At 44.6% G+C, this 24851-nt stretch overlaps 1 protein-coding gene across 1 annotated transcript in view; it reads right to left on the bottom strand.

Moving 5' to 3' along the window:
* Positions 1–16030, bottom strand: part of LOC126267524 (cilia- and flagella-associated protein 36) — a 96064-nt gene extending 80034 nt beyond the window's left edge. The window contains exon 1 of the mRNA XM_049972827.1: positions 15881–16030. Within this exon, the coding sequence (XP_049828784.1) occupies positions 15881–15986 (106 nt within the window). The 5' untranslated portion in view covers positions 15987–16030. The remainder of the gene's footprint in view (positions 1–15880) is intronic.
* Between the last annotated feature and the right edge of the window lie 8821 nt (positions 16031–24851).

The raw sequence follows: 24851 nt of genomic DNA, 5'->3' as shown, positions 1-24851 counted from the left end.
GCAGGAATGGAAGAGGCTCGTGTTACTAGTAATATTCAACGCTCTGTTGCGTGTGATAAAGTGCGATATGTGAATTACCTCTGTGACGGTGATTCTAAAAGTTTCAAACGTATTCAAGAACTGAAACCGAGCGAGGTGGCGCAGTGGTCAGCACACTGGACTCGCATTCAGGAGGACGACGGTTCAATCCCGTCTCCGGCCATCCTGATTTAGGTTTTCCGTGATTTCCCTAAATCGTTTCAGGCAAATGCAGGGATGGTTCCTTTGAAAGGGCACGGCCGATTTCCTTCCCAATCCTTCCCTAACCTGAGCTTGTGCTCCGTCTCGTTGTCGACGGGACGTTAAACACTAACTACCACCACCACCATCAAGAACTGAAGCCCTATGATGATGATGTTGAAGTGCAGCAGTTTGTGTGTACTGGACACGTACAGAAATGAATGGAATGAAGACTTCGGATACTGAAAGCTTCGTACAAAAAACAAAAACTCAATGATGGTAAAGGTTTGGATGGGAAGTGACGGTTAATGATACCGTAGTTGACAAACCACGGAAATGTTATGGAATGGCTGTTAGGGAAAACATGCAAAGTGTCGATGAAATTAAGAATGTTTGGACTCTGCTTTTTCAACCGATGAAAGCCTCCATCATTATTTGTGTCCCAAAAGAGAACAAGCTGGTGTAAGTACAAACAAGTATTGCTAACTGGTGAAGTGTACACTCATAATAGTACGGCTGATGCTGTAATGGAGATGAAAAAACTTATTTTCAGAGACGTATCAGCTTCTGAACTGTTGAAAAAGTGTGTTCATAGAAAAGCTCAAAACCCCAAGATTGTATTTGTTGGAGTAGAAACACTTCACTTCGGTGTGTGTGATGCTGTTGATACTTTCAATGATGGCAACGTAGCAAGGTGCAAAGTATTTCAAAATATGGGAATGAAAATAGATTTCAACCTGGTACGAAAGATGCTTGCTCTAGACAAGGAACGTCTTCGGGCTGCTTACTGGGCTGTAAACAGCCTAAAAATACAAGCCAGAATAAGTAGGCGGAGGACAAAACGGAAGCTGGAGGAGGAGTTTGCAGAAGAAGAAGATAACCCATCCTATGGACCCGGAATGCACTAAAAAGGTAATCGAAACTTTGTCTCCCGATTCCCAAAAGTTTTATTTTTTCATACAACTTTTCTGAGGATGTACGAAACCCATTTGCTTCACATTTTCAGGAAATGTTATAGTCACTTCTTCGTAACATAACACAGCCTTTTTTCCAAAAACCTGTATATTGTTGAATTTACAAAGTAAAAATTGCACAAAAAGGTAGTGAATTTTCATTACTCTCTATGAACTGAATTCAATTTTTTTAAAATCCGTGTATTAAGTTGTAGCCAATACTCCAATAAATAACCTGTAAAAATTTCAGCTTCGTAACTCACATACTTTCTGAGTAAACATACACGAGGGTAATCCCAAAAGTAAGGTCTTCTATTTTTTATAAGTACATAGATCTGTTTATTTCTACAATGGTTTACATCAGTTTACAGCTTGAACAATTAGCTATTTTTCGACATACTAACCATTTCTGTCGATGCATTTTTGTAGACACTTTGCCAGTTTTTGTACGCCCACGTCATACCAGCTCGCCGCCATGCTGTTCAGAAAGTTATGAACCTCTTCTTTCACCTCGTCGTCGGAGCTGAATCGCTTTCCAGTCAGATGTTCTTTTAACCTAGGGAACAGGTGATAGTCAGGACTATAGGGTGGGTGGATGATTATGTTCCACTGAAACTGTTGCAGAAGAGCAACGGTTTGCCGAGCGATGTGTGGGCGAGCGTTATCATGGACAATGTGTACGCCCTTGCTCAACATTCCTCTTCTCCGCTTCTGAATTTCCCGTTTGAGTTTTATCAGAGTCTCACAGTACCTGTCATCGTTAATCGTGGTCCCAGCGATTGAGCTCCGACGACAAGGTGAAAGAAGAGGTTCATAACTTTCTGAACAGCATGGCGGAGAGCTGGTATGACATGGGCATAGAAAAACTGCCACAGCGTCTACAAAAATGAATCCACAGAAATGGTGATTATGTCGAAAAATAGCTAAATGTTCAAGCTTTAAACTGATGTAAACCATTGTAGAAATAAACAGGTCCATGTATTCATAAAAAATAGACCTTACTTTTGGGATTACCCTCGCCTTTAATAAGTGTTATTTTAACATTGAAAAGATAGGCCTTTGCGGGCCCCTTAAAAGACGCATGGCAAATAGGGCGCCCGATATCTCGAACCATCTTCCAGTGACCCGTTTTCCAGATTACGTCGTAATTCTGTAACTGCTCGGGCTCCTGCTGTGAGGAAGTACAATGCTGCATAGTCGTAAGTGACCTCCAAATTTTTTAACACAGCACACGCACCGGTCAACGTTATTGTGACCTTGTACTCCTTCCACATTTGCGTCTTTTCGGCCCATACCTCATTTAATGGACGGCAATGCTGACCGATCGGTCTCCACAGGTGGAGGATGTCTTTGCACCGAACGATATTCGGCGAATGGACTGATCCGCCAGTACCCCGACTTGAATTTCATCGAATACATGTGGGATGCGTTGCAAACCGGCCACATCCACCAACGACCATCCATCAGCTGTCAGCCGGTACTGTTGGAGGGACGCAACAGCCTACCACAAGAACTCCTTACTAAACTTTTGTCCAGCAAGGGAGCACGCCGCAGATCGTGCAATGACGTCCGTGGTGCTTACGCATCCTCTTAAGAACCATGTTCCGCCTTTTGTAATGCCCCGACCATCATGGATCGCGGTGGCTTCACTGTATTATTCTACCACCAAGGACCGAGGTGACTTCCCTGAAATTATTCTCTTTGAACAAAACTGTTATTACTGTTCATCTCACTGCGTACTTCCTTCATTTACTTTCTGTACAATTCCCTAGCAATTCTTCCTGCGTGCACGTGCTGAAGAGCAATGTCTCCAATTTTTTTTTGTGAAAACTTGTAATCTCCCCCTTACTAATCGCCCTATCCTGCTTGCAATATACACTCCTGGAAATTGAAATAAGAACACCGTGAATTCATTGTCTCAGGAAGGGGAAACTTTATTGACACATTCCTGGGGTCAGATACATCACATGATCACACTGACAGAACCACAGACACATAGACACAGGCAACAGAGCATGCACAATGTCGGCACTAGTACAGTGTATATCCACCTTTCGCAGCAATTCAGGCTGCTATTCTCCCATGGAGACGATCGTAGAGATGCTGGATGTAGTCCTGTGGAACGGCTTGCCATGCCATTTCCACCTGGCGCCTCAGTTGGAACAGCGTTCGTGCTGGACTTGCACACCGCGTGAGACGACGCTTCATCCAGTCCCAAACATGCTCAATGGGGGACAGAACCGGAGATCTTGCTGGCCAGGGTAGTTGACTTACACCTTCTAGAGCACGTTGGGTGGCGCGGGATACATGCGGACGTGCATTGTCCTGTTGGAACAGCAAGTTCCCTTGCCGGTCTAGGAATGGTAGAACGATGGGTTCGATGACGGTTTGGATGTACCGTGCACTATTCAGTGTCCCCTCGACGATCACCAGAGGTGTACGGCCAGTGTAGGAGATCGCTCCCCACAAAATGATGCCGGGTGTTGGCCCTGTGTGCCTCGGTCGTATGCAGTCCTGATTGTGGCGCTCACCTGCACGGCGCCAAACACGCATACGACCATCATTGGCACCAAGGCAGAAGCGACTCTCATCGCTGAAGACGACACGTCTCCATTCGTCCCTCCATTCACGCCTGTCGCGACACCACTGGAGGCGGGCTGCACGATGTTGGGGCGTGAGCGGAAGACGGCCTAACGGTGTGCGGGACCGTAGCCCAGCTTCATGGAGACGGTTGCGAATGGTCCTCGCCGATACCCCAGGAGCAAGTGTCCCTAGTTTGCTGGGAAGTGGCGGTGCGGTCCCCTATGGCACTGCGTAGGATCCTACGGTCTTGGCGTGCATCCGTGCGTCGCTGCGGTCCGGTCCCAGGTCGACGGGCACGTGCACCTTCCGCCGACCACTGGCGACAACATCGATGTACTGTGGAGACCTCACGCCCCACGTGTTGAGCAATTCGGCGGTACGTCCACCCGACCTCCCGCATGCCCACTATACGCCCTCGCTCAAAGTCCGTCAACTGCACTTACGGTTCACGTCCACGCTGTCGCGGCATGCTACCAGTCTTAAAGACTACGATGGAGCTCCGTATGCCACGGCAAACTGGCTGACACTGACGGCGGCGGTTCACAAATGCTGCGCAGCTAGCGCCATTCGACGGCCAACACCGCGGTTCCTGGTGTGTCCGCTGTGCCGTGCGTGTGATCATTGCTTGTACAGCCCTCTCGCAGTGTCCGGAGCAAGTACGGTGGGTCTGACACACCGGTGTCAATGTGTTCTTTTTTCCATTTCCAGGAGTGTAGAATATGACCGTGGAATTTTTCTAATTGAATAAGGCAATCTTTCCCGGAGAAATAATACCGATAAGTAGGGGGAAAGTGTACAACCGATCTTTCTGATAGAAAAAAATGGCTCAAATGGCTCTGATCACTATGTGACTTAACTTCTGAGGTCATCAGTCCCTTAGAACTTAGAACTACTTAAACCTCTAAGGAAATCACACACATCCATGCCCGAGGCAGGATTCGAACCTGCGACCGTAGCTGTCGCGCGGCTCCAGACTGGAGCGCCTAGAACCGATCAGCCACACCGGCCGGCTTTCTGATAGAAAAGCCTACTAAAAATAAAAAAAGTAATTAAACCAAACACGGGTACAATTTGGAAAACATAAAGTTATTTTGTACATTCACTCACCAACAACACTGGACAGAAAAGGGGTACCATTGATCATGAATAAAAAAATAACACTAATGAACGAAAAGGAAATGATTACGGTCGCCAGCCCACTTGGGAAATTTACATCCAAAATCCTGTACAAGATGATGGGAAAGAAAAACATTCATTATCAAACACTGACGAGGCAACTGAAGGTTGTCACATTTTTTGGCACTAATTTTAAGTAAGTAAGTAATGATAAACAAAACTGAGAAGTCACTTTTACGTTAAGTTTGTCAGTAAATTTTGAAAAAGGCAGTCGAGTAATGATTTGAAAATATCCTCTTAAACTCTATGTTAGTAATGAACTTCGTTTCGTGAACAATGACTTTCAGAGACCTCAACATAACGTCATCAAAGAAATTTAGAGAAAGGCAAGCACATTTTTTTACTGACTTGAACAGAATTAAATACTATAATACACACCAAGCCAAACAGCCATCTGCTCCAAGCTATATGTAAAATAAATGAAACTTCCGCACTCTTAATATGTGCATTTTCTTTAGAGTTGGATTTTTTCCAGTGATAGATTCTTAAACTTCGGTTTGCATATAAGGAAAAAAGGGAACAAGGACCCTGCTTGGTAACAACGTCTGGGGGGAATGAGGACACAATCGCCCTGAATTTAACTGATTATTATTTAAATAAATCTTATCAATCAAATCACATTGAGTTGTGCTGCTAGGTTAGCCGTTAATACTTTCTGCCAATGAACAGTCTTACTTCAGTGCCGTGGGTGCGACGAAACTCGGAACCGACGACGAAACTATGTTGCTAGAACTGCTGCTGTTGTTGAAGACGGTAGTATGTTGTGGAGCCATGGCTAACTATAGGAACGGGAAATCGTAATTAATACAGCCTCTTCCGCCCGTCCACTGTCCTTCCTCCGGCTACTAGACATCTGGCCGGCGCGCGTACATGATGCCGCCCAAAATGGTACTCTCTACAGCGAGAGCGTTAACACCACACTTCCGCACACTACAAGCGCTGGAACCCGTCTCCCCTCTCACCTCGCGCTCTGCGCAACAACCCCCTACCCAAAGATTTTACAACACACAAGCACTGCTATTATTGTTGCTAGTCGATGCAAATAACAATTCCTTTGGTTTTTCCCAGAGCTTATAGGTTTCAGCGTAAAACACAGATAAATACAATGAAACGTCAACAGACTTCCACCTAAATGTACACATACAGTGAAGCAACGCCCTTACTTATTAAAAGAAAGCATTTAAATTACAAATATTTACATACAGTTCAAAAAATATATATATATATATATCGGTAGCAGGTGCCATGCGTCCTGCATTTTCGGTGTTAGAAACACTCTTAAAGACTGTTAAATAAAACAAACTGTATCAACATTCTACTTCTTTATTCTCCATGTCTACATATTTATATTTCTCAACGCTGGCTGGGGTGGTCGAGCGGTTCTAGGCACTACAGTTTAGAACCGCGCGATCGCTACGGTCGCAAGCTCGAATCATGCCTAGGGCATGGATGTGTGTGATGACCTTAGGTTAGTTAGGTTTAAGTAGTTCTAGATTCTAGGGGACTGATGACCTTAGAAATTAAGTCCCATGGTGCTCAGAGCCATTTGAACCATTATTTCTGAACATAGTCGCCCTGACGGCGAACACAGTTCTCCCAATGAGAGGCCAGTTTATTGATACGTTCACTGAAGAATGTTTGAATTTGTAGACGGAGGCACAACGTCACCTTTGCTGGCACCGCCTGATCACAATCAAAGTGACGTTCCACATTGCAGTACCCGTGTTGTTTCAATGTACTCTGCAATGTCCTTCAGGTATACATACGTGTCTGAAGGAACAGGTAGTCATGCGATCGTCAGCTGCATGGAATGCAGGAATCATATTCGCATTTGCGAATATGGTGAAACTCCAGCTCCACAAAGTACTGATGGCGAAGAAAATTTGTGCTGGTCTGGGAGTCGAAACCGGATATCCTGCTTCACGCGAGCAGTCTCCTTAATCGCCTCGGCTATCCGAGCACACTCCCGGACAGACCCAAACTTCCATACTTCACCGTCTTGTCTATATCCTGTACCCACATAGATACTGTGAATCTTGAGAGAGACATATGACTGAAGTAGCGACCTCCTTTTTAAGCATGAACTACCACATTACAGTGTCTGTGTTCTTTCGATAAACTCTGCAGTGTCCTTCAGATGTCTATGTATGTGTGAAGGAACAAGTGACCGCTCGTGAACAGCGGCAACCAGTACGTTGCACAACTGGAGTTTCACCATATTCGCAAATGCGGCTACGATTCTTGTATCAAAGCGAAGTCCTCTTTCAGTTTTGGGAACATGAAAATCGCATGGGGCCAAGTCAGGACTGTATGGAGGATGACCGATGACAGAGAACCCAAAGCGTCGCATTCTTGCACATGTCGCAGCGCTCGTGTGTGGCCAGGCACTGTCCTGCTGAAGGAGAAGGCGATACACGTGTGGACGTTTTCCACTATTAAAAATTCGATTACAGCACGCTGTTTCTCATGCACCGACATTACATTACACACCGCCGTGTTACACGCTACAATTCGGAACTCTATAGGGCTACATGATTGCAACTTCCACCAGCGAAATGGGGCAGTGGACGGAGTAACATCCATGACATGTAATGCCTCAACCGATATTGAGAATAGAATGGAGAACTCGGAGGCATTACTTTTCAGCCCTCCCTCGTATATACGGTCCGAGTACCACTGATCTATAAAACTTGACAATGGTAAATCATAAGTAAGTTACTTCTGTCCTTAAGTTTTGCAAGCTAATGAATTTAGCGCCCTCAGAGGTGAAATTACTGCTGCCCAGTATAAACATTACACTACCGACAGGCATTTCAGAGACAGAATCCCTCGGATCGCATAGCTAGAAATCACCTACTCTAACACAGGCAGAGTGTTGTAAGGGGAAGGTTCGCCACTAGAATTCGAAACGTGCCGGAGACAAGTAAGCCGCACTTTTTTGTGTACACGCTAGGGAACAGTAACATCCGTATGACACGTGACACACCTGAAAACAACTGCCTGCGTATTATGAAAAGTGTATGAACTTCTGCAGATCGATGCGGCAAGCGTGCATTGACGTTACCTCTTTCCTGGAACAGTTTTCAACTCGCAACATCGTCCATTACTCACGCACTAGGCATTTCCACACTTGTAACATTCACACGTCATGTCACTGCTGCATGTTACTACCACGAAGTAAAATTTACTGCCAATATTTGGCTACGGACGACAACTAAATTGAACACAATATACCTCTGTTGTCTGTTGAAACTACCAAGTGTGTTTTTTTCTCTAGCACATCGTTTTTTATATTAAACAGAAGGTACAAACTCATAACTATGTCATTATTCCACGAAAACCATAGCCTACTTTTCAACATACACTGATGGTCATTAAAACTGCAAAACTATGAAAGCGGCTTGTAAGAAATGTCAGATTGAGATGACGTGTACTAAACGCTTGGATATTCGAATTAGCAGCACAACTGCACCAAGTAAGGACGATTAATGCCTCCTTCATTTTGTAGTAAGGGAAATTTCGCAGTGCGACTGCTACGGTCGCAGGTTCGAATCCTGCCTCGGGCATGGACGTGTGTGATGTCCTTAGGTTAGTTAGGTTTAAGTAATTCTAAGTTCTAGGGGACTAATGACCACAGCAGTTGAGTCCCATAGTGCTCAGAGCCATTTTTGAAATTTCGCAATGGACTTCTCGTCCAGAAATCGTATTTGAATGTTGGCTGTTTGTAAGAAGCTCGTGGTATGTATCGTGCAAGGAGGACGAAAGTCTGCCAGCACGCGTCGGAATTGCACAGCTTCAAAGCGTGGATAACTCACTGAAAGTTATCTTTCAGGGATATTGCTGTTCTAATCGGTGTGGGTCCCTCAACTACCACACGAATATGCGAACGACGTGTTCCCGAAGGCTATACTCAACTGCATACCAAATCTCAGAGGCACCATGTGACTAGCGCACGAGAGGCTAGGCATATTGTTCACTTGACCATAACCTAAATGTTGCATATACGCTGTTCAAATGAATTAGGGGAACAAGTGTATTAACATTCGGTATGTTAGATCAATAATCTTATATAAGGAGTGATGAAAAGGTGTGGATCCCTCAACTACCACACGAATATGCGAACGACGTGTTCCCGAAGGCTATACTCAACTGCATGCCAAATCTCAGAGGCACCATGTGACTAGCGCACGAGAGGCTAGGCATATTGTTCACTTGACCATAACCTAAATGTTGCATATACGCTGTTCAAAAGAATTAGGGGAACAAGTGTATTAACATTCGGTATGTTAGATCAATAATCTTATATAAGGAGTGATGAAAAGGTGTGGATCCCTCAACTACCACACGAATATGCGAACGACGTGTTCCCGAAGTCTATACTCAACTACATGCCAAATCTCAGAGGCACCATGTGACTAGCGCACGAGAGGCTAGGCATATTGTTCACTTGACCATAACCTAAATGTTGCATATACGCTGTTCAAAAGAATTAGGGGAACGAGTGTATTAACATTCGGTATGTTAGATCAATAATCTTATATAAGGAGTGATGAAAAGGTTTCCGTTCACAGGCCATACAGTGAAGAAACGGTATGCTAATCAGGAAAAAATTGCCGTGAGCGTTGAGGCAATCATCCCACCGGTGCACCAGGTTGAAGATACCCATTTGGAAAAATACCGTGTCCTGCTTGTGAAGAAGTCCGTAACGGCCTGCTACACATCCTCGTCTGACAGGGATCTCCGACCTTTCAAGGCCTTTTTTTTAAGGGACCGAAGGCGTTATAGTCGCTTGGGGAGAGATCAGGACTATAGGGCGGTTGTTCGAGCGTCTACATCATCAGCTGCCGAAACTTCTGCGTTTCGACATTGCGATCGGGGACGTGCGTTATCACGAAGCAGCGGCGCAGTTTTCTACAACCATAGTTCTCGACAGACGTACTGCCTCATTCATATTCTTCATTCTCCAGTTGTTGTCTACTGTTATTTGTTCTACCGCAGCCAAGAAAAAATAACAGCACGCTAGTCCTGTTTGGATGCATTTGGTAATAACGTCGTTACAGTTCACGTTTCCGCATTCACAGTATGCACGTCGGAAAGACGTGATGCCACGCTCATCCTTCTCCTATGTGTCGGTGCTTATACAGGGTGAGCCAGGAGGTAAGGTACATGCCATGAGGCGTGATGTTCCGAATGGTTTCCGAAACAGAACACGTTTAATATCACTTTTGTAAATTCTTCTTTAATAACTCGAGAACTGCACCCTCCAACGAAAACGTGTCTCAGTGCACCATTAAACTAAATTAAATTTGCTACAAAAAAAGATACTATTTATTTTTTGTCTAGGACTAACAGTTTGCGCCAAGAGATCGTGAGAATATTGAAAATCTCGCGCGATGTGGATGCCCGGTAATTTCCCCTTGATAGACCACGAGCGTCCTGTATCAAAATGTTCGTCTCAGCTTCTTCCATATTACTGTGGGTATTGTAAGCAATGACAATGAATAGTACAGAAAATAAACAGAAATGCACATTAAAAGTGTTCTGTCTCGGAAACTGTTCGGAATAGGGCATGCACTATATGAAGGGCTTATTTCAATAGTGGTACAAGTTTCAGCCAGGTGTCCGGATATTTTTGATCATATGAGGGGCTTATTTCAATAGTAGTACAAGTTCATTTTTGTGCATTCTGAGATACAGAGTCCTAAAGTTAAATGAGTGCAGAAAAATCTGCAGTTGAGATACCAGAAATATTCAAGTACATATACTTTCAATATACATACTTTCAATACATATACTCGAATATTTCAGGTATCTCAACTGCAGATTTTTCTGCGCTCATTTAAATTTAGGACTCTGTATCTCAGAATGCACAAAAATGTACTTGTACCACTATTGAAATAAGCCCCTCATATGATCAAAAATATCCGGACACCTGGCTGAAAATGACTTTGAAGTTCGTGGCGCCCTCCATCGATAATGCTGGAATTCAGCATGGTGTTGGCTCACCCTTAGCGTTGATGACAGCTTCCACTCTCGCAGGCATACGTTCAATCAGGTATTGGGAGGATTCTTGGTGAATGGCAGCCCTCTCTTCACGGAGCGTTGCACTGAGGATAGGTATCTATCTCAGTCGGTGAGGCCTGGCACGAAGTCGGCGTTCCAAAACATCCCAAAAGTGTACTACAGGATTCAGATCAGGACTCTGTGCAGGCCAGTCCATTACAGGGGTGTTATTGTCGTGTAGCCACTCCGCCACAGGCCGTGCATTATGAGCAGGTGCTCGATCGTGTTGAAAGTGGCAGTCGCCATCCCCGAATTGCTCTTCAACAGTGGAAAGCAAGAAGGTTCTTAAAACATCAATGTAACCCTGTGCTGTGCAGCAAAACAACTGCGTGAAAAACACGATCACACCAAAACCACCGCCACCTAATTTTACTGTTGGCACTACACACGTTGGCAGATGACGTTCACTGGGCATGTCATACCCACACCCTTCCGCCGGATGGGCACATTGTGTACCCCGATTCGTCACGCCATCAACGTTTTCCCACTGTTGAATCGTCCAATGTTTACGCTCCTTGCACTAAGCGAGGCGTCGTTGGGCATTTACCGGCGTGATGTGTGGCTTACAAGCAGACGCTCGACCATGAAATCCAAGTTTTCTCACCTCCTGCCTAACTGTCATAGCACTTGCTGTGGATCTTGATGGAACCTGGAATTCCTGCGCTGCAACAAGAGCTTTTACTTGTTAGTTCTAAGGTACTCTGTCGACTGTTTACACATGATAATCTTTGAAGCAAAGATATTTACTACTGCCGATTTCAATATAAAACGTTTGTTTTAATATTTGAAAGCTTATGTACTTCTGAAACGACAGGAATTTTTTCAGGCAGCTTTTTAATTGTGAGAAACTATTTTCAGTAAAAAGAGCATATTTTGTCCTCTTTGCTGTGACTGTATTTGACTTTAGAAGAGAATTCTTGTGCAACCAGAAAGATGTAGCTGAATAAAAAGAAAATTTCTTCGATTTAAAAATAAAAATCTGGCTCGTAAATAAGACAGGTCGCTTTTCGTGACCAGAGGAAGCATAAATATCTTGTGGTAGGTTCTCGAGCGAAAGCGGGACTGGATCGTTGCATGCTAATTGTTTCTTCATATTCAGAGCCAAAGTAAACTTTTGGAGAAATATTTTTAACAAATGGAATGTATTTTTCTGGGTTAGTTTTCCACAATCGTTGGCAGTTTCGAAAGTGTTGTGGGTCTGAGGTGTGAGCGCGTCACAGCGTAAAATATTACAGAGTTTCAGCTACTTGTTCCAGTGGTAGAAACATTCGAATATTTTATGCTATGACTCGTTCAGTCGCCACAAGACTTTTTCCTAAACATAATAGATAACTTCTTCTTTGAGATTTTTAAATTTATACTCTAACAGGAGAAACACAAATACACTTAGACGGCAACACCTAAACAAACGTTAACTAAGGACATCAGACTACACTTATAAATACACCCATGACGACAGGACAGTTAAACGAAAAACTATACTGATAATAGTTTCCCAAATTTCTTAGAGTTCTACATCGACGACTTCCAAAGCGTAGGTAATATCAACTGTACTTGCAGGTACACAGTGTTTATGAAACCATAAAGCAAAACACATTCGACCGTATTGGAAGTTATAAAATGTCAAATCAAAAACACATTCAACAGTCTGTAATTCCAATTTTGCTGCGAGTTTCGTCGTTACATTACGACATCTTCAGGCTCCATGACCGAGGTGTGAGAAGAATCCCACCTCTTGCACAACCGAAATGGGGCCAGTATGCAGTCACTGGAATCCGTGAACTTGTCTATTACAACGCGACACCTTCGATCATCGCTCGCAGATCGCGTTATTATAAAAAGTCTACTGATACTAATGCCTCTATGTTGGGCCCCTTTCTCCATTGTACAAGAGGTGGGCTTCTTCCTACGCGACGGTGAAGAAGTCTGAAGATGGCGTAATCGAACGCCGAAAGTGATAGCAAAATAAAATAAAATTCGAAATATGGATAACTGAAGTTTTTTAATCTGACTTTTGTACTGAACAGCCTTGGTCGTGCAACCATCCTGGAGAGACTTACAAGATTTTGGAAGTTTGTTGTAAGATATGAAGACTCCAGGCCTCATCAAGAAAGTTAGTTTGTTGGTTATGTATATTGTCAAATAAAATATAGAAAACAGTAACCTCTGTGGAACACTGAACGTTTGGTGAGTCAAGGGACACGCTCTCATCTAAAATATTGTGTGCGCGAGTAATGAGTGGATGGGCAAATATCTATTAGGTACAACACATACGTAGAATTGTGGACAGTTGGGAATATAGGTCTCACGGGAAGCGTGCAAGGGATAAGTCCCTGCGGTCGCGCTATTTCTCTGTCCCCTCGGTGGTTCAGATGGAAAGAGCGTCTGCCATGTAAGCAAGACATCCTGGGTTCGAGTCCCGGTCGGGACACACATTTTCAGCTGTCCCCATCGAGGTATATCAACAACATCTGTCGGCAGCTGAGGGTTTCAATTAATTATCATTTAAAATATTGTAATAATCAACTGTTTGGCGATGGTGACCGTTCAGAAGGAGACCTCTTAAGATGGAAGAGTATCGGGACAATGCGAAGACGAATATTTTGCATCGAAAAGTCGAAAAGAAAAATTTTATAAATAAGTGCAGACATACGAATCAACTAAGCACTGGTTTCACACAGCCAAAGGGAATAAACGATTAAGTTCCAAACTGTGTGAAATTTAAAAAAATCATGGATCATTTCCTATCCATCTTCACAGAATACACGGATGAAGTGGTTCTTACTGCGAAAGTGATGGTGTAACAATAGGGTACACTGATTACTTTTTCTAATATGGGTAGTACGAAAACGTTCAACCTTTCACAGTGGGTGATCAGATGATAATCTACCATCTGTATTAGTAAATCGCGAACCCTGTTCGTGGTTTATGATTCCGGATGCCTATCCAATAGCTTTCAGGCGCAGCAAAAATTCGATTTTCACTGTTTCATATACAGCGATTAAATTTAAAAATTTAAAATGCTGTCATACTCTACTTATTAAGGAATATAATCTTACGTCAAAAGTTTAACCAGTACGACAAGAATTATAGTTAGAAACTGTGTTTACATCTTAAGGCATCGTAACCCACGGCGCGCAGACTACATTCATCCAGTGCTGGAGAATGACAGCACTTAGCGACTTCCTACAAACTATATACATAACTGCAAACCTCCACGAAACTTTTTTATGGCTGACATCTCCATGAAGCCATGAAAGGAAAGAACTTTCTCACTTACTACATTTTCCTTGTTCGTGCAGTAAAACTTCAACATACGGCATGACGTTTTAATTCATTACTCCTTTACTACTAACTCTACTCGCAACACATTTTTCAAAGAGTATCCACATACATCAATGAATGTGACAGAAACATTATGTCATTGTGCGAGTCATAGTTCACGAGATATGACGCTACAAACACCGGTATGCGTGAACAATTAGATAATTCTGGAAAACGAGCGCAAGTTACCCATCCCGTTTTTATGCAGTGTTTGATAGTGAGAGCACTTAGCCACTACCATCAAACTTTGATCAAAGTTGCAAGCCCGCTCTGAACTTTTTCTCGCTTATGTGCTTAACGTCAAATACTTATTACGTTAACTCATTTGTAATCAGACATTTGAACCTGTTTTATACAAGGCAGTTGCATTCTTTAAAGAATCTGGGGTTTACTGGTTGCCCATTAACATGGAAGTCCCACTTTATACACAAAACAATGATACGCTTTCTAAACAATGTCATTTTCTGTGCCTTCTTTCCTTCCTTAGTCACTAACTAAATTATGACTATTTTCTTAGAAACCGAGGTAGGTGTCTGCGGATAAATAAAATATTGTTTGTGTTATCTGCCAGATAATCAACCAATCTTTTGTTTAAACGTAGGGACGCACTTTTAAAATGACAACATTGCGCCTTACGCTGTTAAAACACCATTCATTGCGATTGCAATTCGACACGTGGTCATTTACAAGCATTGTGTTGTTGTAACCCAGTCAGTAGTATATGGTTCAAATGGCTCTGAGCACTATGGGACTTAACATCTGAGGTCATCAGTCCCCTAGAACTTAGAACTACTTAAACCTAACTAACCTAAGGACATCACAGACATCCATGCCCGAGGCAGGATTCGAACCTGCGACCGTAAAGGTCGTGCGGCTCCAGACTGAAGCGCCTAGAACCGCTCGGCCACTGCGGCCGGCTCAATAGTATAAAGCTGTGTAATTCTATTTAAGAGCAGTTGCCTGCGGTGTTGTGAATTTATTTGTTGTTCCATATACCAAACACGTTAGAAAGCTGGTGAAATAATGATAAAAACACTTAAGGTTAAATTTAATTAATAGTCATGGTAAATGGGCGGTGTATGGAAGAGCAGATAAATTCACAACATCACATGCAACTGTTGTTACACAGCATGTCACAGCTTTATACCGCTGCGTCGGTTCCACCATCCCACAATGCTTGAAAATGGCCACGTGTGAAAATTGTGAACGTAATGAATAATGTTTTAAGAGCCTAAAGCGGAATGTTTTCATTTAAAAATTTCACGAAGGCTGTGGACCTACTCATCATCAAACTTCATAGAAACAAACATCAGATATTACAAAATAGATCAAACTTTGAAATAAAGAAATTAATTATAGGGTTGTTAAGTTTTAGAATATCCCTGATACTGAAATTTCTGTACGTTCAGAAATAGATAAGTTCAGTTCAAGGAGGTTAGAGAAGAAGGTTTCCCGAAAAGGGCTTACAGGCTCGTTATAATAGTGATCTTGGGGTATATGCCTATTCAGCTGATGAGTAACAGAATTTTCGATACTTGTTTTAAGACAAGAGTGTTACTTACTTGCGCATTTCTGCTCGATGAACGTGAGCACGGGAGCGTTCCAGATGGGTCCTTGGAGGAAACCCACCAGGGAGTCGAATACCCATGAAGTGTCCTCCGCTGCCATAATCGGAAGTCTGCTGAACGTTGCCGTCGGCAGGACAGAGCGACGTCTGCGCTCCGGCGCACTTGCCCCTGCATAGGCGGGCCGTTCCCATGGCGACGCAAGCCGACGCCTGCCAAACACTGCCGGACGTCCTTGAAGCTAGCCTGCGGTTAGCATCCATATCGATCACCAATCCTCCGTTGCTGCAGGTTCAATGACAGGCTAAACTGCAGCCCTTACAACTGCCGTTGCACTGTGCTTTGAGCCTTTATGCCAAAATGGTTGTTGTTCGTCTAGGAAAAACTCAGGCTTCCCTGTAGATATGTCATCATCATATATCTACCGTTCTCGATACATGTGTACGTTTACAGACAGAATGCATGAATGCTGTTTATACTATTGACAGCAAATTGCAACGGAATATTATCGGAGAAAGGGGAAAAGGTATGGCAGAAGAAAAATGAATAGTTACAAAATGTAGCAATAGATGGGGATGTGATAATCATAATTTAATAGTGGTCGACTACAAATGACAAATGAATCATTCAATGTGCATGGGTGTACAAGTGTGATATCGTTAGTTAAGTAAGCCCACCCACTACGCGTAAGACAAGGTCATATCACATCTGATGGGAAAAATCGGTTTTTGATTTTCCTGAGGCCAAAAAGAGCATAAAAAACATCACTCACATCCGTTTTTAATTGTTCTGAGGCCAAAAACTGCAGAAAAAACATCAATAAAAATCAAATCGGATTATTAATTTCCGTGTGACTGGCACAAAACATGTTCAACGTGCTGTCCACCGTTTTCTGCAACAAGTTGAAATCGAGAAACAGCACGTTCCACAACTGATCGAAGTGTTCCCGGGGTCACGTTCAGCATGTTTGCTCAATGCGTGCCTTCAGTGCAGCTAAGTTTGCAACTGGAACACTGAACACAACATCTTTCAGATAACCCCACAGCCAGAAGACACGGATTAAGATCAGGTAATCGGGACTGCCAGACTGTAGGGAAATGGCGGCTGATAATGCTAGCATTTCGGAAATGGCACTTCAGCAGCTGCTTAACTGGATTTGCAATGTGCGGAGGTGCACCATCTTGCACAAAAATGATCCCACCCACTAATCTCCGCTGTTGGAGAGCTAGACTAACGTGGTTGAGAAAAAGATACTCATATCACTTACTAGTGACGGTACAGGTAACACTATGGAACCACCTGTCTCTTCGAAAAAATATGATCCTGTGATAAATGATGTAAACCCGCACCATACAGTGACCTTTTTAGAATGAAGTGGTGCTGGTTGATTTGCTTGTGGAGTTTCCGTCGCCCATATTCGACAATTCTGTGTATTGACATGTCCTGTCAGACGGAAGTCGGCTTCGTCTGGCCACAAAATCTTCCATGGCCAGTCACTGTCTATTTTCATGCGAGCAAGAAATTCTAAAGCAAAGGTCTCTGTTGCTGGCAGGTCAACAGGAGGCAACTCGTGCACAGGGGTAATTTTGAATGGATAGCAGAGAAGGATATTTCGTAGGATTTAGCGCACGGGTATGTCCAATGTTCGGGCAATTCTCCGTGCACTACACGTGTGCAGACCACCACTCGACTCCTCGTGCATTGCTGTGTTCACTGCTTCCACTGATGTCGAATAAATTCGTTTCCTCCCTCTACCAGGATGCACACCAAAAGAACTTGCCTTTTAGAATTTCCGAATTATTTTCTCCAGACCCACAGCAGTCATTGGACCAACGCCTGTTTTCAAACCCTTCACAGTCTGGAATTTCTGCAGAGCGACATATTCACAGTCATCACTCTTGTAATACAGCTTTACAAGCAGAGCACGATATTGCACTTAGACAGTCATGGCGAACGTCGCAGATGCGAAAGGAGGAAAATCCGTTGTTTTTTTTTCCTTTATTGGGTTTCGATCCCCCACCTCTCCCCCGACCCCCCCCCCCCCCCCAAAGGGGGATGGGCTGGCAGCAGCTTAGTACGACGCTCTGCAGTCTACAGCAATGTTTAAAAACATAATGAGAAAATAATATACAATAAAAAACAGGCGATAAAAAAGGTGACTTTTTAAAACTGTAAAATGGCGGAAATATGTGGAAGTTAAATATAAAAACAAAGGGTTGATGATGCTAATGGTGACACACAGTGAGCAGAAAGGTATAGTAATAGACAGGCAATTAAAAAACACGGTGACAGTCTGATTTCTGTTCGCTAGAGATAAAAGAAACACACTCAGCGACAGTATGGTACCTGGTTCCATTACTACACAAAAGACTCACAACATCTGAGACTCACTTAAACACTGCACTAAAGAGGAGACACAAAGAGGACACATCACAGCCTAAGGCAGAAGGAGGAGGGAGGACCTGGACAGATGAGCGAAAAAAGGGGGAGAAGAGGACAAAGCAAAGGGGAGGAGGAGCCAATGGAGAAGAGGACACATAAAAAGGGGCAGGCAGGGTAGATGCGAGAGGGAGTGGGGAAGGCTGAGGAGGGGAATGCAAAACGTCTCAGAGGAGAGGAGGGAATCAAAGAGAGGGTTTGTGGGGAAAAATGGGATAGAAGTGGAGGGGGGAGAAGGAGCCCGGAAAAAGGACAGGGGTAGGGAGAGGGGGTGAGGATCAGAGTTGATAGGAGGGATAAATGGAAGAAGAGAGGACATCATTAGGGAGGGGGAGTTGACGGAAGGCACCCTGGGAAAGGAGATGAAGGGTGTAGAGGTGGAGGGTAGGTGGGACACAACAATGAAGGTGCAGCAGTGGGCAGGAGTTGGAGAGGAGAGGAGCAGCCAGAGGATGGGGGCGGGATCAACTCTGCAGGAGGTGTAGAGGACTCGGATATGTTCAAAGAAAAGGAGCAGATGGGGGAAAGGAATCAGGTCATAGAGGATCCGTGTTGGGGATGGGAGGCGTATACGGTAGGTGAGGGAGAGTGCATGGCGCTCGAGGATCTGGAAGGACTTATAGAACTTGGGGAGGGCGGGGAAAAGCCATGTACCCGGCGTTTTTCTAACAGTTTCAATGCGTTGTGCGCATGACAGGTGTTTCCATTGTCCTATTATGATACATACAGCGCCATCTATTGGTCAATTATAACACTGTTTTTTTCTGCTGCCATACGTTTCCCCCTTCTCTGATGTCATTCTGACCAGTAGTATTATTTCTACAGCATTTTGAAAGTTTAACTTTAATTATAATCACCCTGTATATATAAATAATTGGTTCAGAAGGAAAGCAAAGGAAATGTGATGGAAAAGACAGGGAGAGAATAATGACTTGCATCCGCAAAGGGCGCTGTGGTAATGCAACGGCCTCTGCAGGTGCCCCATACGATCATAACTGAAACATTTTACCATGGAAACGAACACTTTCTGTGATGCCTTAACCCCATAGACATATCTGTCTCTTTGTGCTGCGATGGTAGTCTCACTGCAATGTGAAGATCCTTAGGCGTATGTGCATCCTCCTCGACATTTCTAGTGCCCAACCCGTCAAACACGTACCTAGTGCTCACTGGTCGACTTCTTGCAAAATCACTTTATTCAACTCCTCGTTCTGCGATAATTCATAATTATGTACATTCAACTGTCTAAATCTCTCTGCAAAATCCTCAACCGGCTCTTTATACCTTCTAGACACCATACTTAACTGTTCACGAAAAAATCGTGCACTGGTTTGTTTTCTGTCCCTTTACTCTGGTCCTTGTTTAAGCTGCCCAAATGTACTCATGTTGCGCAATGCTTCTGTACAACACACAAATGACTTCGCTTCACCCGCAAGATGCTATCTAGCAATGTGCAACCACTGATTTTCCGACCAAACTCCCATATCAGGTGGTACCCGAAATCCTCCAAGAATATTAACAGATAGATGAGACACTACACCAGAAAACGGAGAAATAACTTGATCAACGCCTAAGCTTTTTGATTTCAGCAGCTTTACTTCTTCACTTTTCTCTGTCAAACTATTACATAACTCAATTGAGCCACCTGACTTACTAGAGATTGTATAGCCTGATCCTCCAATATTAAATTCCCCTCTTTCATACACATTTTAAAATACGCCGGTGTCCAAAATTAAAGCAACAAACAGAAATTTTGCAAGTGTGCGTTTAGTTTGCCACAGAACAGTATAAACAAGTGATAGTAAAGAAAAAATGTAAATAATGCAGAACGTAATCAACTGAAACATGCATAACGGTTGACAAAAATGTTCTTCGTTTCTTCAAACTTAACGGATTTACACACATTCTGACAACTGGTTAATGGGCTCAGTATGGGGTGTGAGCACTACAGGCACCAGTACACGCCTGACAACGACGAGACATGTTGTGAATGAAGGCATCAATCCCATGTTGAGGCAATAACGCCCATTCTTCCTGCAGAGCTGCTCACAAGTCTTGGAGAGTGGTTGGTGGATGCTGACGGGATGTAACCTGTCTCCCTAGTGCAGCGCAGACCTGCTCTATGGGGCTGAAACAGCGAGAGCGAGCAAGCTACGCAATGCGTGCAATACCTTCCGTTTCCAAAAAATCAAACATCCGAGCTCTGTGAGGTTGAGCACCACAAAGTCTGGACCCACAGCGACCCGCAACAACCGCGCATGAGATGCCAAAATTTCCTCACGGTACCTGATAGAAGTTAAACCTTGCTGATTCACCTGTACAATTGCATGAAGAGGTGTTCAAGTGGTCAACATCATACCTGCCCACACCATTAGGGATCCTCCTAGATATCGATGTCTTCCCAAAATGTTTGGGTCTCGAAATCGTGTTCCACGTGCCTTCCAGATGCGAATCCGCCGAGAATCATTCTCCAGACCAAATCGGGACTCTGTGAAAAGAACATGGGCACACTGTTCGTCTGTGCAGGTGGCATGTTGAAAGCTCCACACTGGACGATTCTTCTGTGAAGACACGCCAGAGGTAAACAGAGAGCAGATCACCAACAATAAAGACCACTCTGCTGAAGACTTCTGTACCCCGTTTGCCTCGATACGACACGTCCAAGGGATGCTGCGTGGTCAAATGCCAGCTGCAGTGCAGTAGTAAGGGTGTACCATCCTGACCTTACAGCCAAATAACGGTCCATTCTTTCTGATGTCGCACTTGGTCGACCCTGTACTGATCTCCGAGATATTGTTTCGGTCTCTATAAACTTTCGCCTTATCCGAGAAACAACAGAGCGGTTCACATTAAGCCATCGGGCCACATCAGCTTGCGACTCTCCTGCTTCCATTCTTCCTATGGCCCTCCACAGTAGAGATTCTGTAGCCGTCTTCTCTGTGCCATGCTGCACCTTCTGCGACTGTGTTCACAGCGATTGTGAAAGAGGAACTACCGTGCAAACACTGCCGCGCCCGCTTGGTAGGTGCCCTGACGCCCTTGCTGACGTGGTTGTCCGTTGATCGGAATGCCATCCTCGGTGCACAACATTATCGTAACGACATCTATTGACAGTTTGTATCATTATATAGTGAATTAGACACAGGACGGGGAAATAGCAGTTTTTGCTTTAATTTTGGACACCACATTGCGTACAATGAACAGGCCATAACCATTCATTCCTAGCATCCCCTTTAAAATATGATAGATCTATGGTTTTAAAAGTAACTTTCGCATAATCACTACTCCAATAATACGACCGCGTTACCGTCACCAGACACCCGAAAACATCACATTCACCCCGAACGGCTATTCTGTGGGCTATGGTTGGATGGCGCTTTGCAGGTGTGAGAACTTCAGCTGTAGGCATGTCCACTGTAGACATGTCCAGCAGAACAGACACTAGGCAGACACAAATTTTCAGCTCTCGCCGTTGCATTACCACAGCGCCCTTTGCGGATGCAAGTCATTATTCTCTCCCTGTCTTTTCCATCACATTTCCTTTGCTTTCCTTCTGAACCAATTATTTATATATACAGGGTGATTATAATTAAAGTTAAACTTTCAAAATGCTGTAGAAATAATACTACTGGTCAGAATGACATCAGAGAAGGGGGAAACGTATGGCAGCAGAAAAAAATAGTGTTATAATTGACCAATAGATGGCGCTGTATGTATCAGAATAGGACAATGAAAACACCTGTCATGCGCACAACGCATTGAAATTGTTAGAAAAACGCCGGGTACATGGCTTTTCCCCGCCCTCCCCAAGTTCTATAAGTCCCTCCAGATCCTCGAGCGCCATGCACCCTGCCTCACCTACCGTATACGCCTCCCATCCCCAACACGGATCCTCTATGACCTGATTCCTTTCCCCCATCTGCTCCTTTTCTTTGAACATATCCGAGTCCTCTACACCTCCTGCAGAGTTGATCCCGCCCCCATCCCCTGGTTGCTCCTCTCCTCTCCAACTCCTGCCCAATGCTGCGCCTTCATTGTTGTGTCCCACCTACCCTCCACCTCTACACCCTTCATCTCCTTTCCCAGGGTGCCTTCCGTCAACTCCCCCTCCCTAATGATGTCCTGTCTTCCTCCATTTAAAAGTAACTTTCGCATAATCACTACTCCAATAATACGACCGCGTTACCGTCACCAGACACCCGAAAACATCACATTCACCCCGAACGGATATTCTGTGGGCTATGGTTGGATGGCGCTTTGCAGGTGTGAGAACTTCAGCTGTAGGCATGTCCACTGTAGACATGTCCAGCAGAACAGACACTAGGCAGACACAAATTTTCAGCTCTCGCCAGCTGCAGAAGAATAAGGCGAATAACATTGACCACGAGCGAATAAGTGGACGTAGAAGCAGGGTGGTGTGGATCGTGGACGAGGAAATAGGAGTGATAGCAAAAGTGGTCTTGGGGTTAAAAGGGATCTGTTAAACTTAAGAGGGAACCTGTCGTAGTGGCCCCTATTCAGTTAGATAAGCAAGGTGGGCTGCCGACCTCCTTTCAAGAGCTCCTATCAAAACATCGCCAGTCAACGTAAGCATCAACAGACCTTCCACTTAAACACGGCAGTACTTCGTGAAAAGCCATGTGACAGAGATCCACCAATTGGAACTAATGTGACCAAGAATAGCACTCCGCAGAATCGGTGTTATAAGCACGCCAGCAGAGTCAGACCAGCAGCGTGTACCTATAGCTAGGACAGCTCCGGCCAGTACCTATGCCAGCTCTAGCCCAGTAGACACTCGCCGTACTCTTCTGTAGAAAGTTGTGTCTTGTTTGGTGTAATCCCACTTTGGAATTGTGTAGTGTAGTATTTTGGTTGTTATTATTTCTTTTCATTGTCTTGAACCTTTTACCTGGTATTTACTACCACAAGAATTATTGTGTTTCTTGTTGTTCTTGAGTTTGGAAATTAGTGCACCCCAAGAAGGCGTTTTAGTTAAATAAAGTGTGTTCAAACTTAATCGTTAGTTCTTTCCTGCCGACCGCATGAAGCTACAGTTTTGGCGACAAGGATGGGAATTCCTTCGTCCACACCACCCTGTATCACCCTGCATCAACGGCCAGGCAGAACGTATTGTGGAGATGTTCAAGACCCAACTCGGTAAGATGCTGAGACATCACCCACTGGAAGAGGCCATGCTTCTTTTTTGGCTACATAACGCGCCACCCCACATGCTGGTAAAAGACTAACAGAGATACTTCACGGTCGACCATTCCGCTCTCCCTTATCTGTTCTTGTTCCTGAGACTTCTCACCCTCCTTATCACACGCCAGCAAACTCGTTCTGCGTCGGGCAGGAGGTCAGGGTGTGGATATTCCCTCAACCGCGAGCAGGCTGGGCGCCTGCTGTCATCACCAAGCTCTGGAGCCGGGCGATGGCGTCTCTTCGGTGAGCCGATGGTTCCGCCACCCACTGGCACCTCAGCCACCTCCGCCCCTGTCTGGTGGACCACGACGCCCCGGGGGAGCTGCCAGTGCCTGTCGACGGCAGCCCTGTAACAGAACCTTCGGTTCTGCCATTGCCTCAGCCGCTGCCTCTACCACCATCTTCCTCTGCTGTGTCACCGCCTCCAGGCCCTGATGGCCACGAACCTACAGACGTCGACCAGAGTGCCCCCACTCCTATGGATGTTTGTGGTGCTGTGCATTCTTGTTCCAGGGGGAGAAATTTTATAGTGGCCCCTTTTCAGTTAGAGGGCCCACGCAACTGACAAGCAAGGTGGGTTGCCGACCTCCCTTCAAGAGCTCATATCAAAATATCGCCAGTGATGTAAACATCAACAGACCTTCCACATGGACACGGCACTACTTCGTGAAAAGAAGTGTGACAGAGATCCACCAATTGGAACTAATGTGACTGAGTGTAGCACTCTGCAGAATCGGTGTTATAATCACGCCAGCAGAGTCAGACCAGCAGTGTGTACCTATAGCTACGATAGCTCCGGACAATACTGATGCTGAAATTAGAATTAAATCAATACCATTAGCTACTGACAGGCGTGAAAATACACCAAGGGGGCGGTTGAAAATGTGTGCCCCAACTGGGACTCGAACCTGAGATCTCCTGCTTACATGGCAAACATGTCTGAAAGAATAGATGCCATCTTCATATCTTTATGGATAACCGGCTGATGACCTTCTTCAGTGAGGATGCACACAAATTACCTGAACTCTTAAAGGACTCGGTGGATTGTCTGCCATGAGTAATGGGTATAAAGACAGGGACACTACAAATGTAGTTTGTGGACTACAAGTTGAGAATGTGGGTCTCACGTGGAGCGTACCAGCGATAAGTCCCTGCTGTCGCATTATCCTCTGGGCCCTCGGTGGCTCAGATGGACAGCGCGCCTGCCATGTAAGCAGGAGATCCCGGGTTCGAGTCCCATTCGGGGCACAACTGTCCCCGTTGGAGTATATCAACGTCTGTCAGCAGTTAATGGTATTGATTTCATTCTAGAGAGCTGCACGGTCAC

The sequence above is a fragment of the Schistocerca gregaria genome, chromosome 4, assembly GCF_023897955.1.
Source record: "Schistocerca gregaria isolate iqSchGreg1 chromosome 4, iqSchGreg1.2, whole genome shotgun sequence".
NCBI classification, from domain to species: Eukaryota; Metazoa; Arthropoda; class Insecta; order Orthoptera; family Acrididae; genus Schistocerca; species Schistocerca gregaria.
This window is presented reverse-complemented; position numbering and strand designations above follow the sequence as displayed.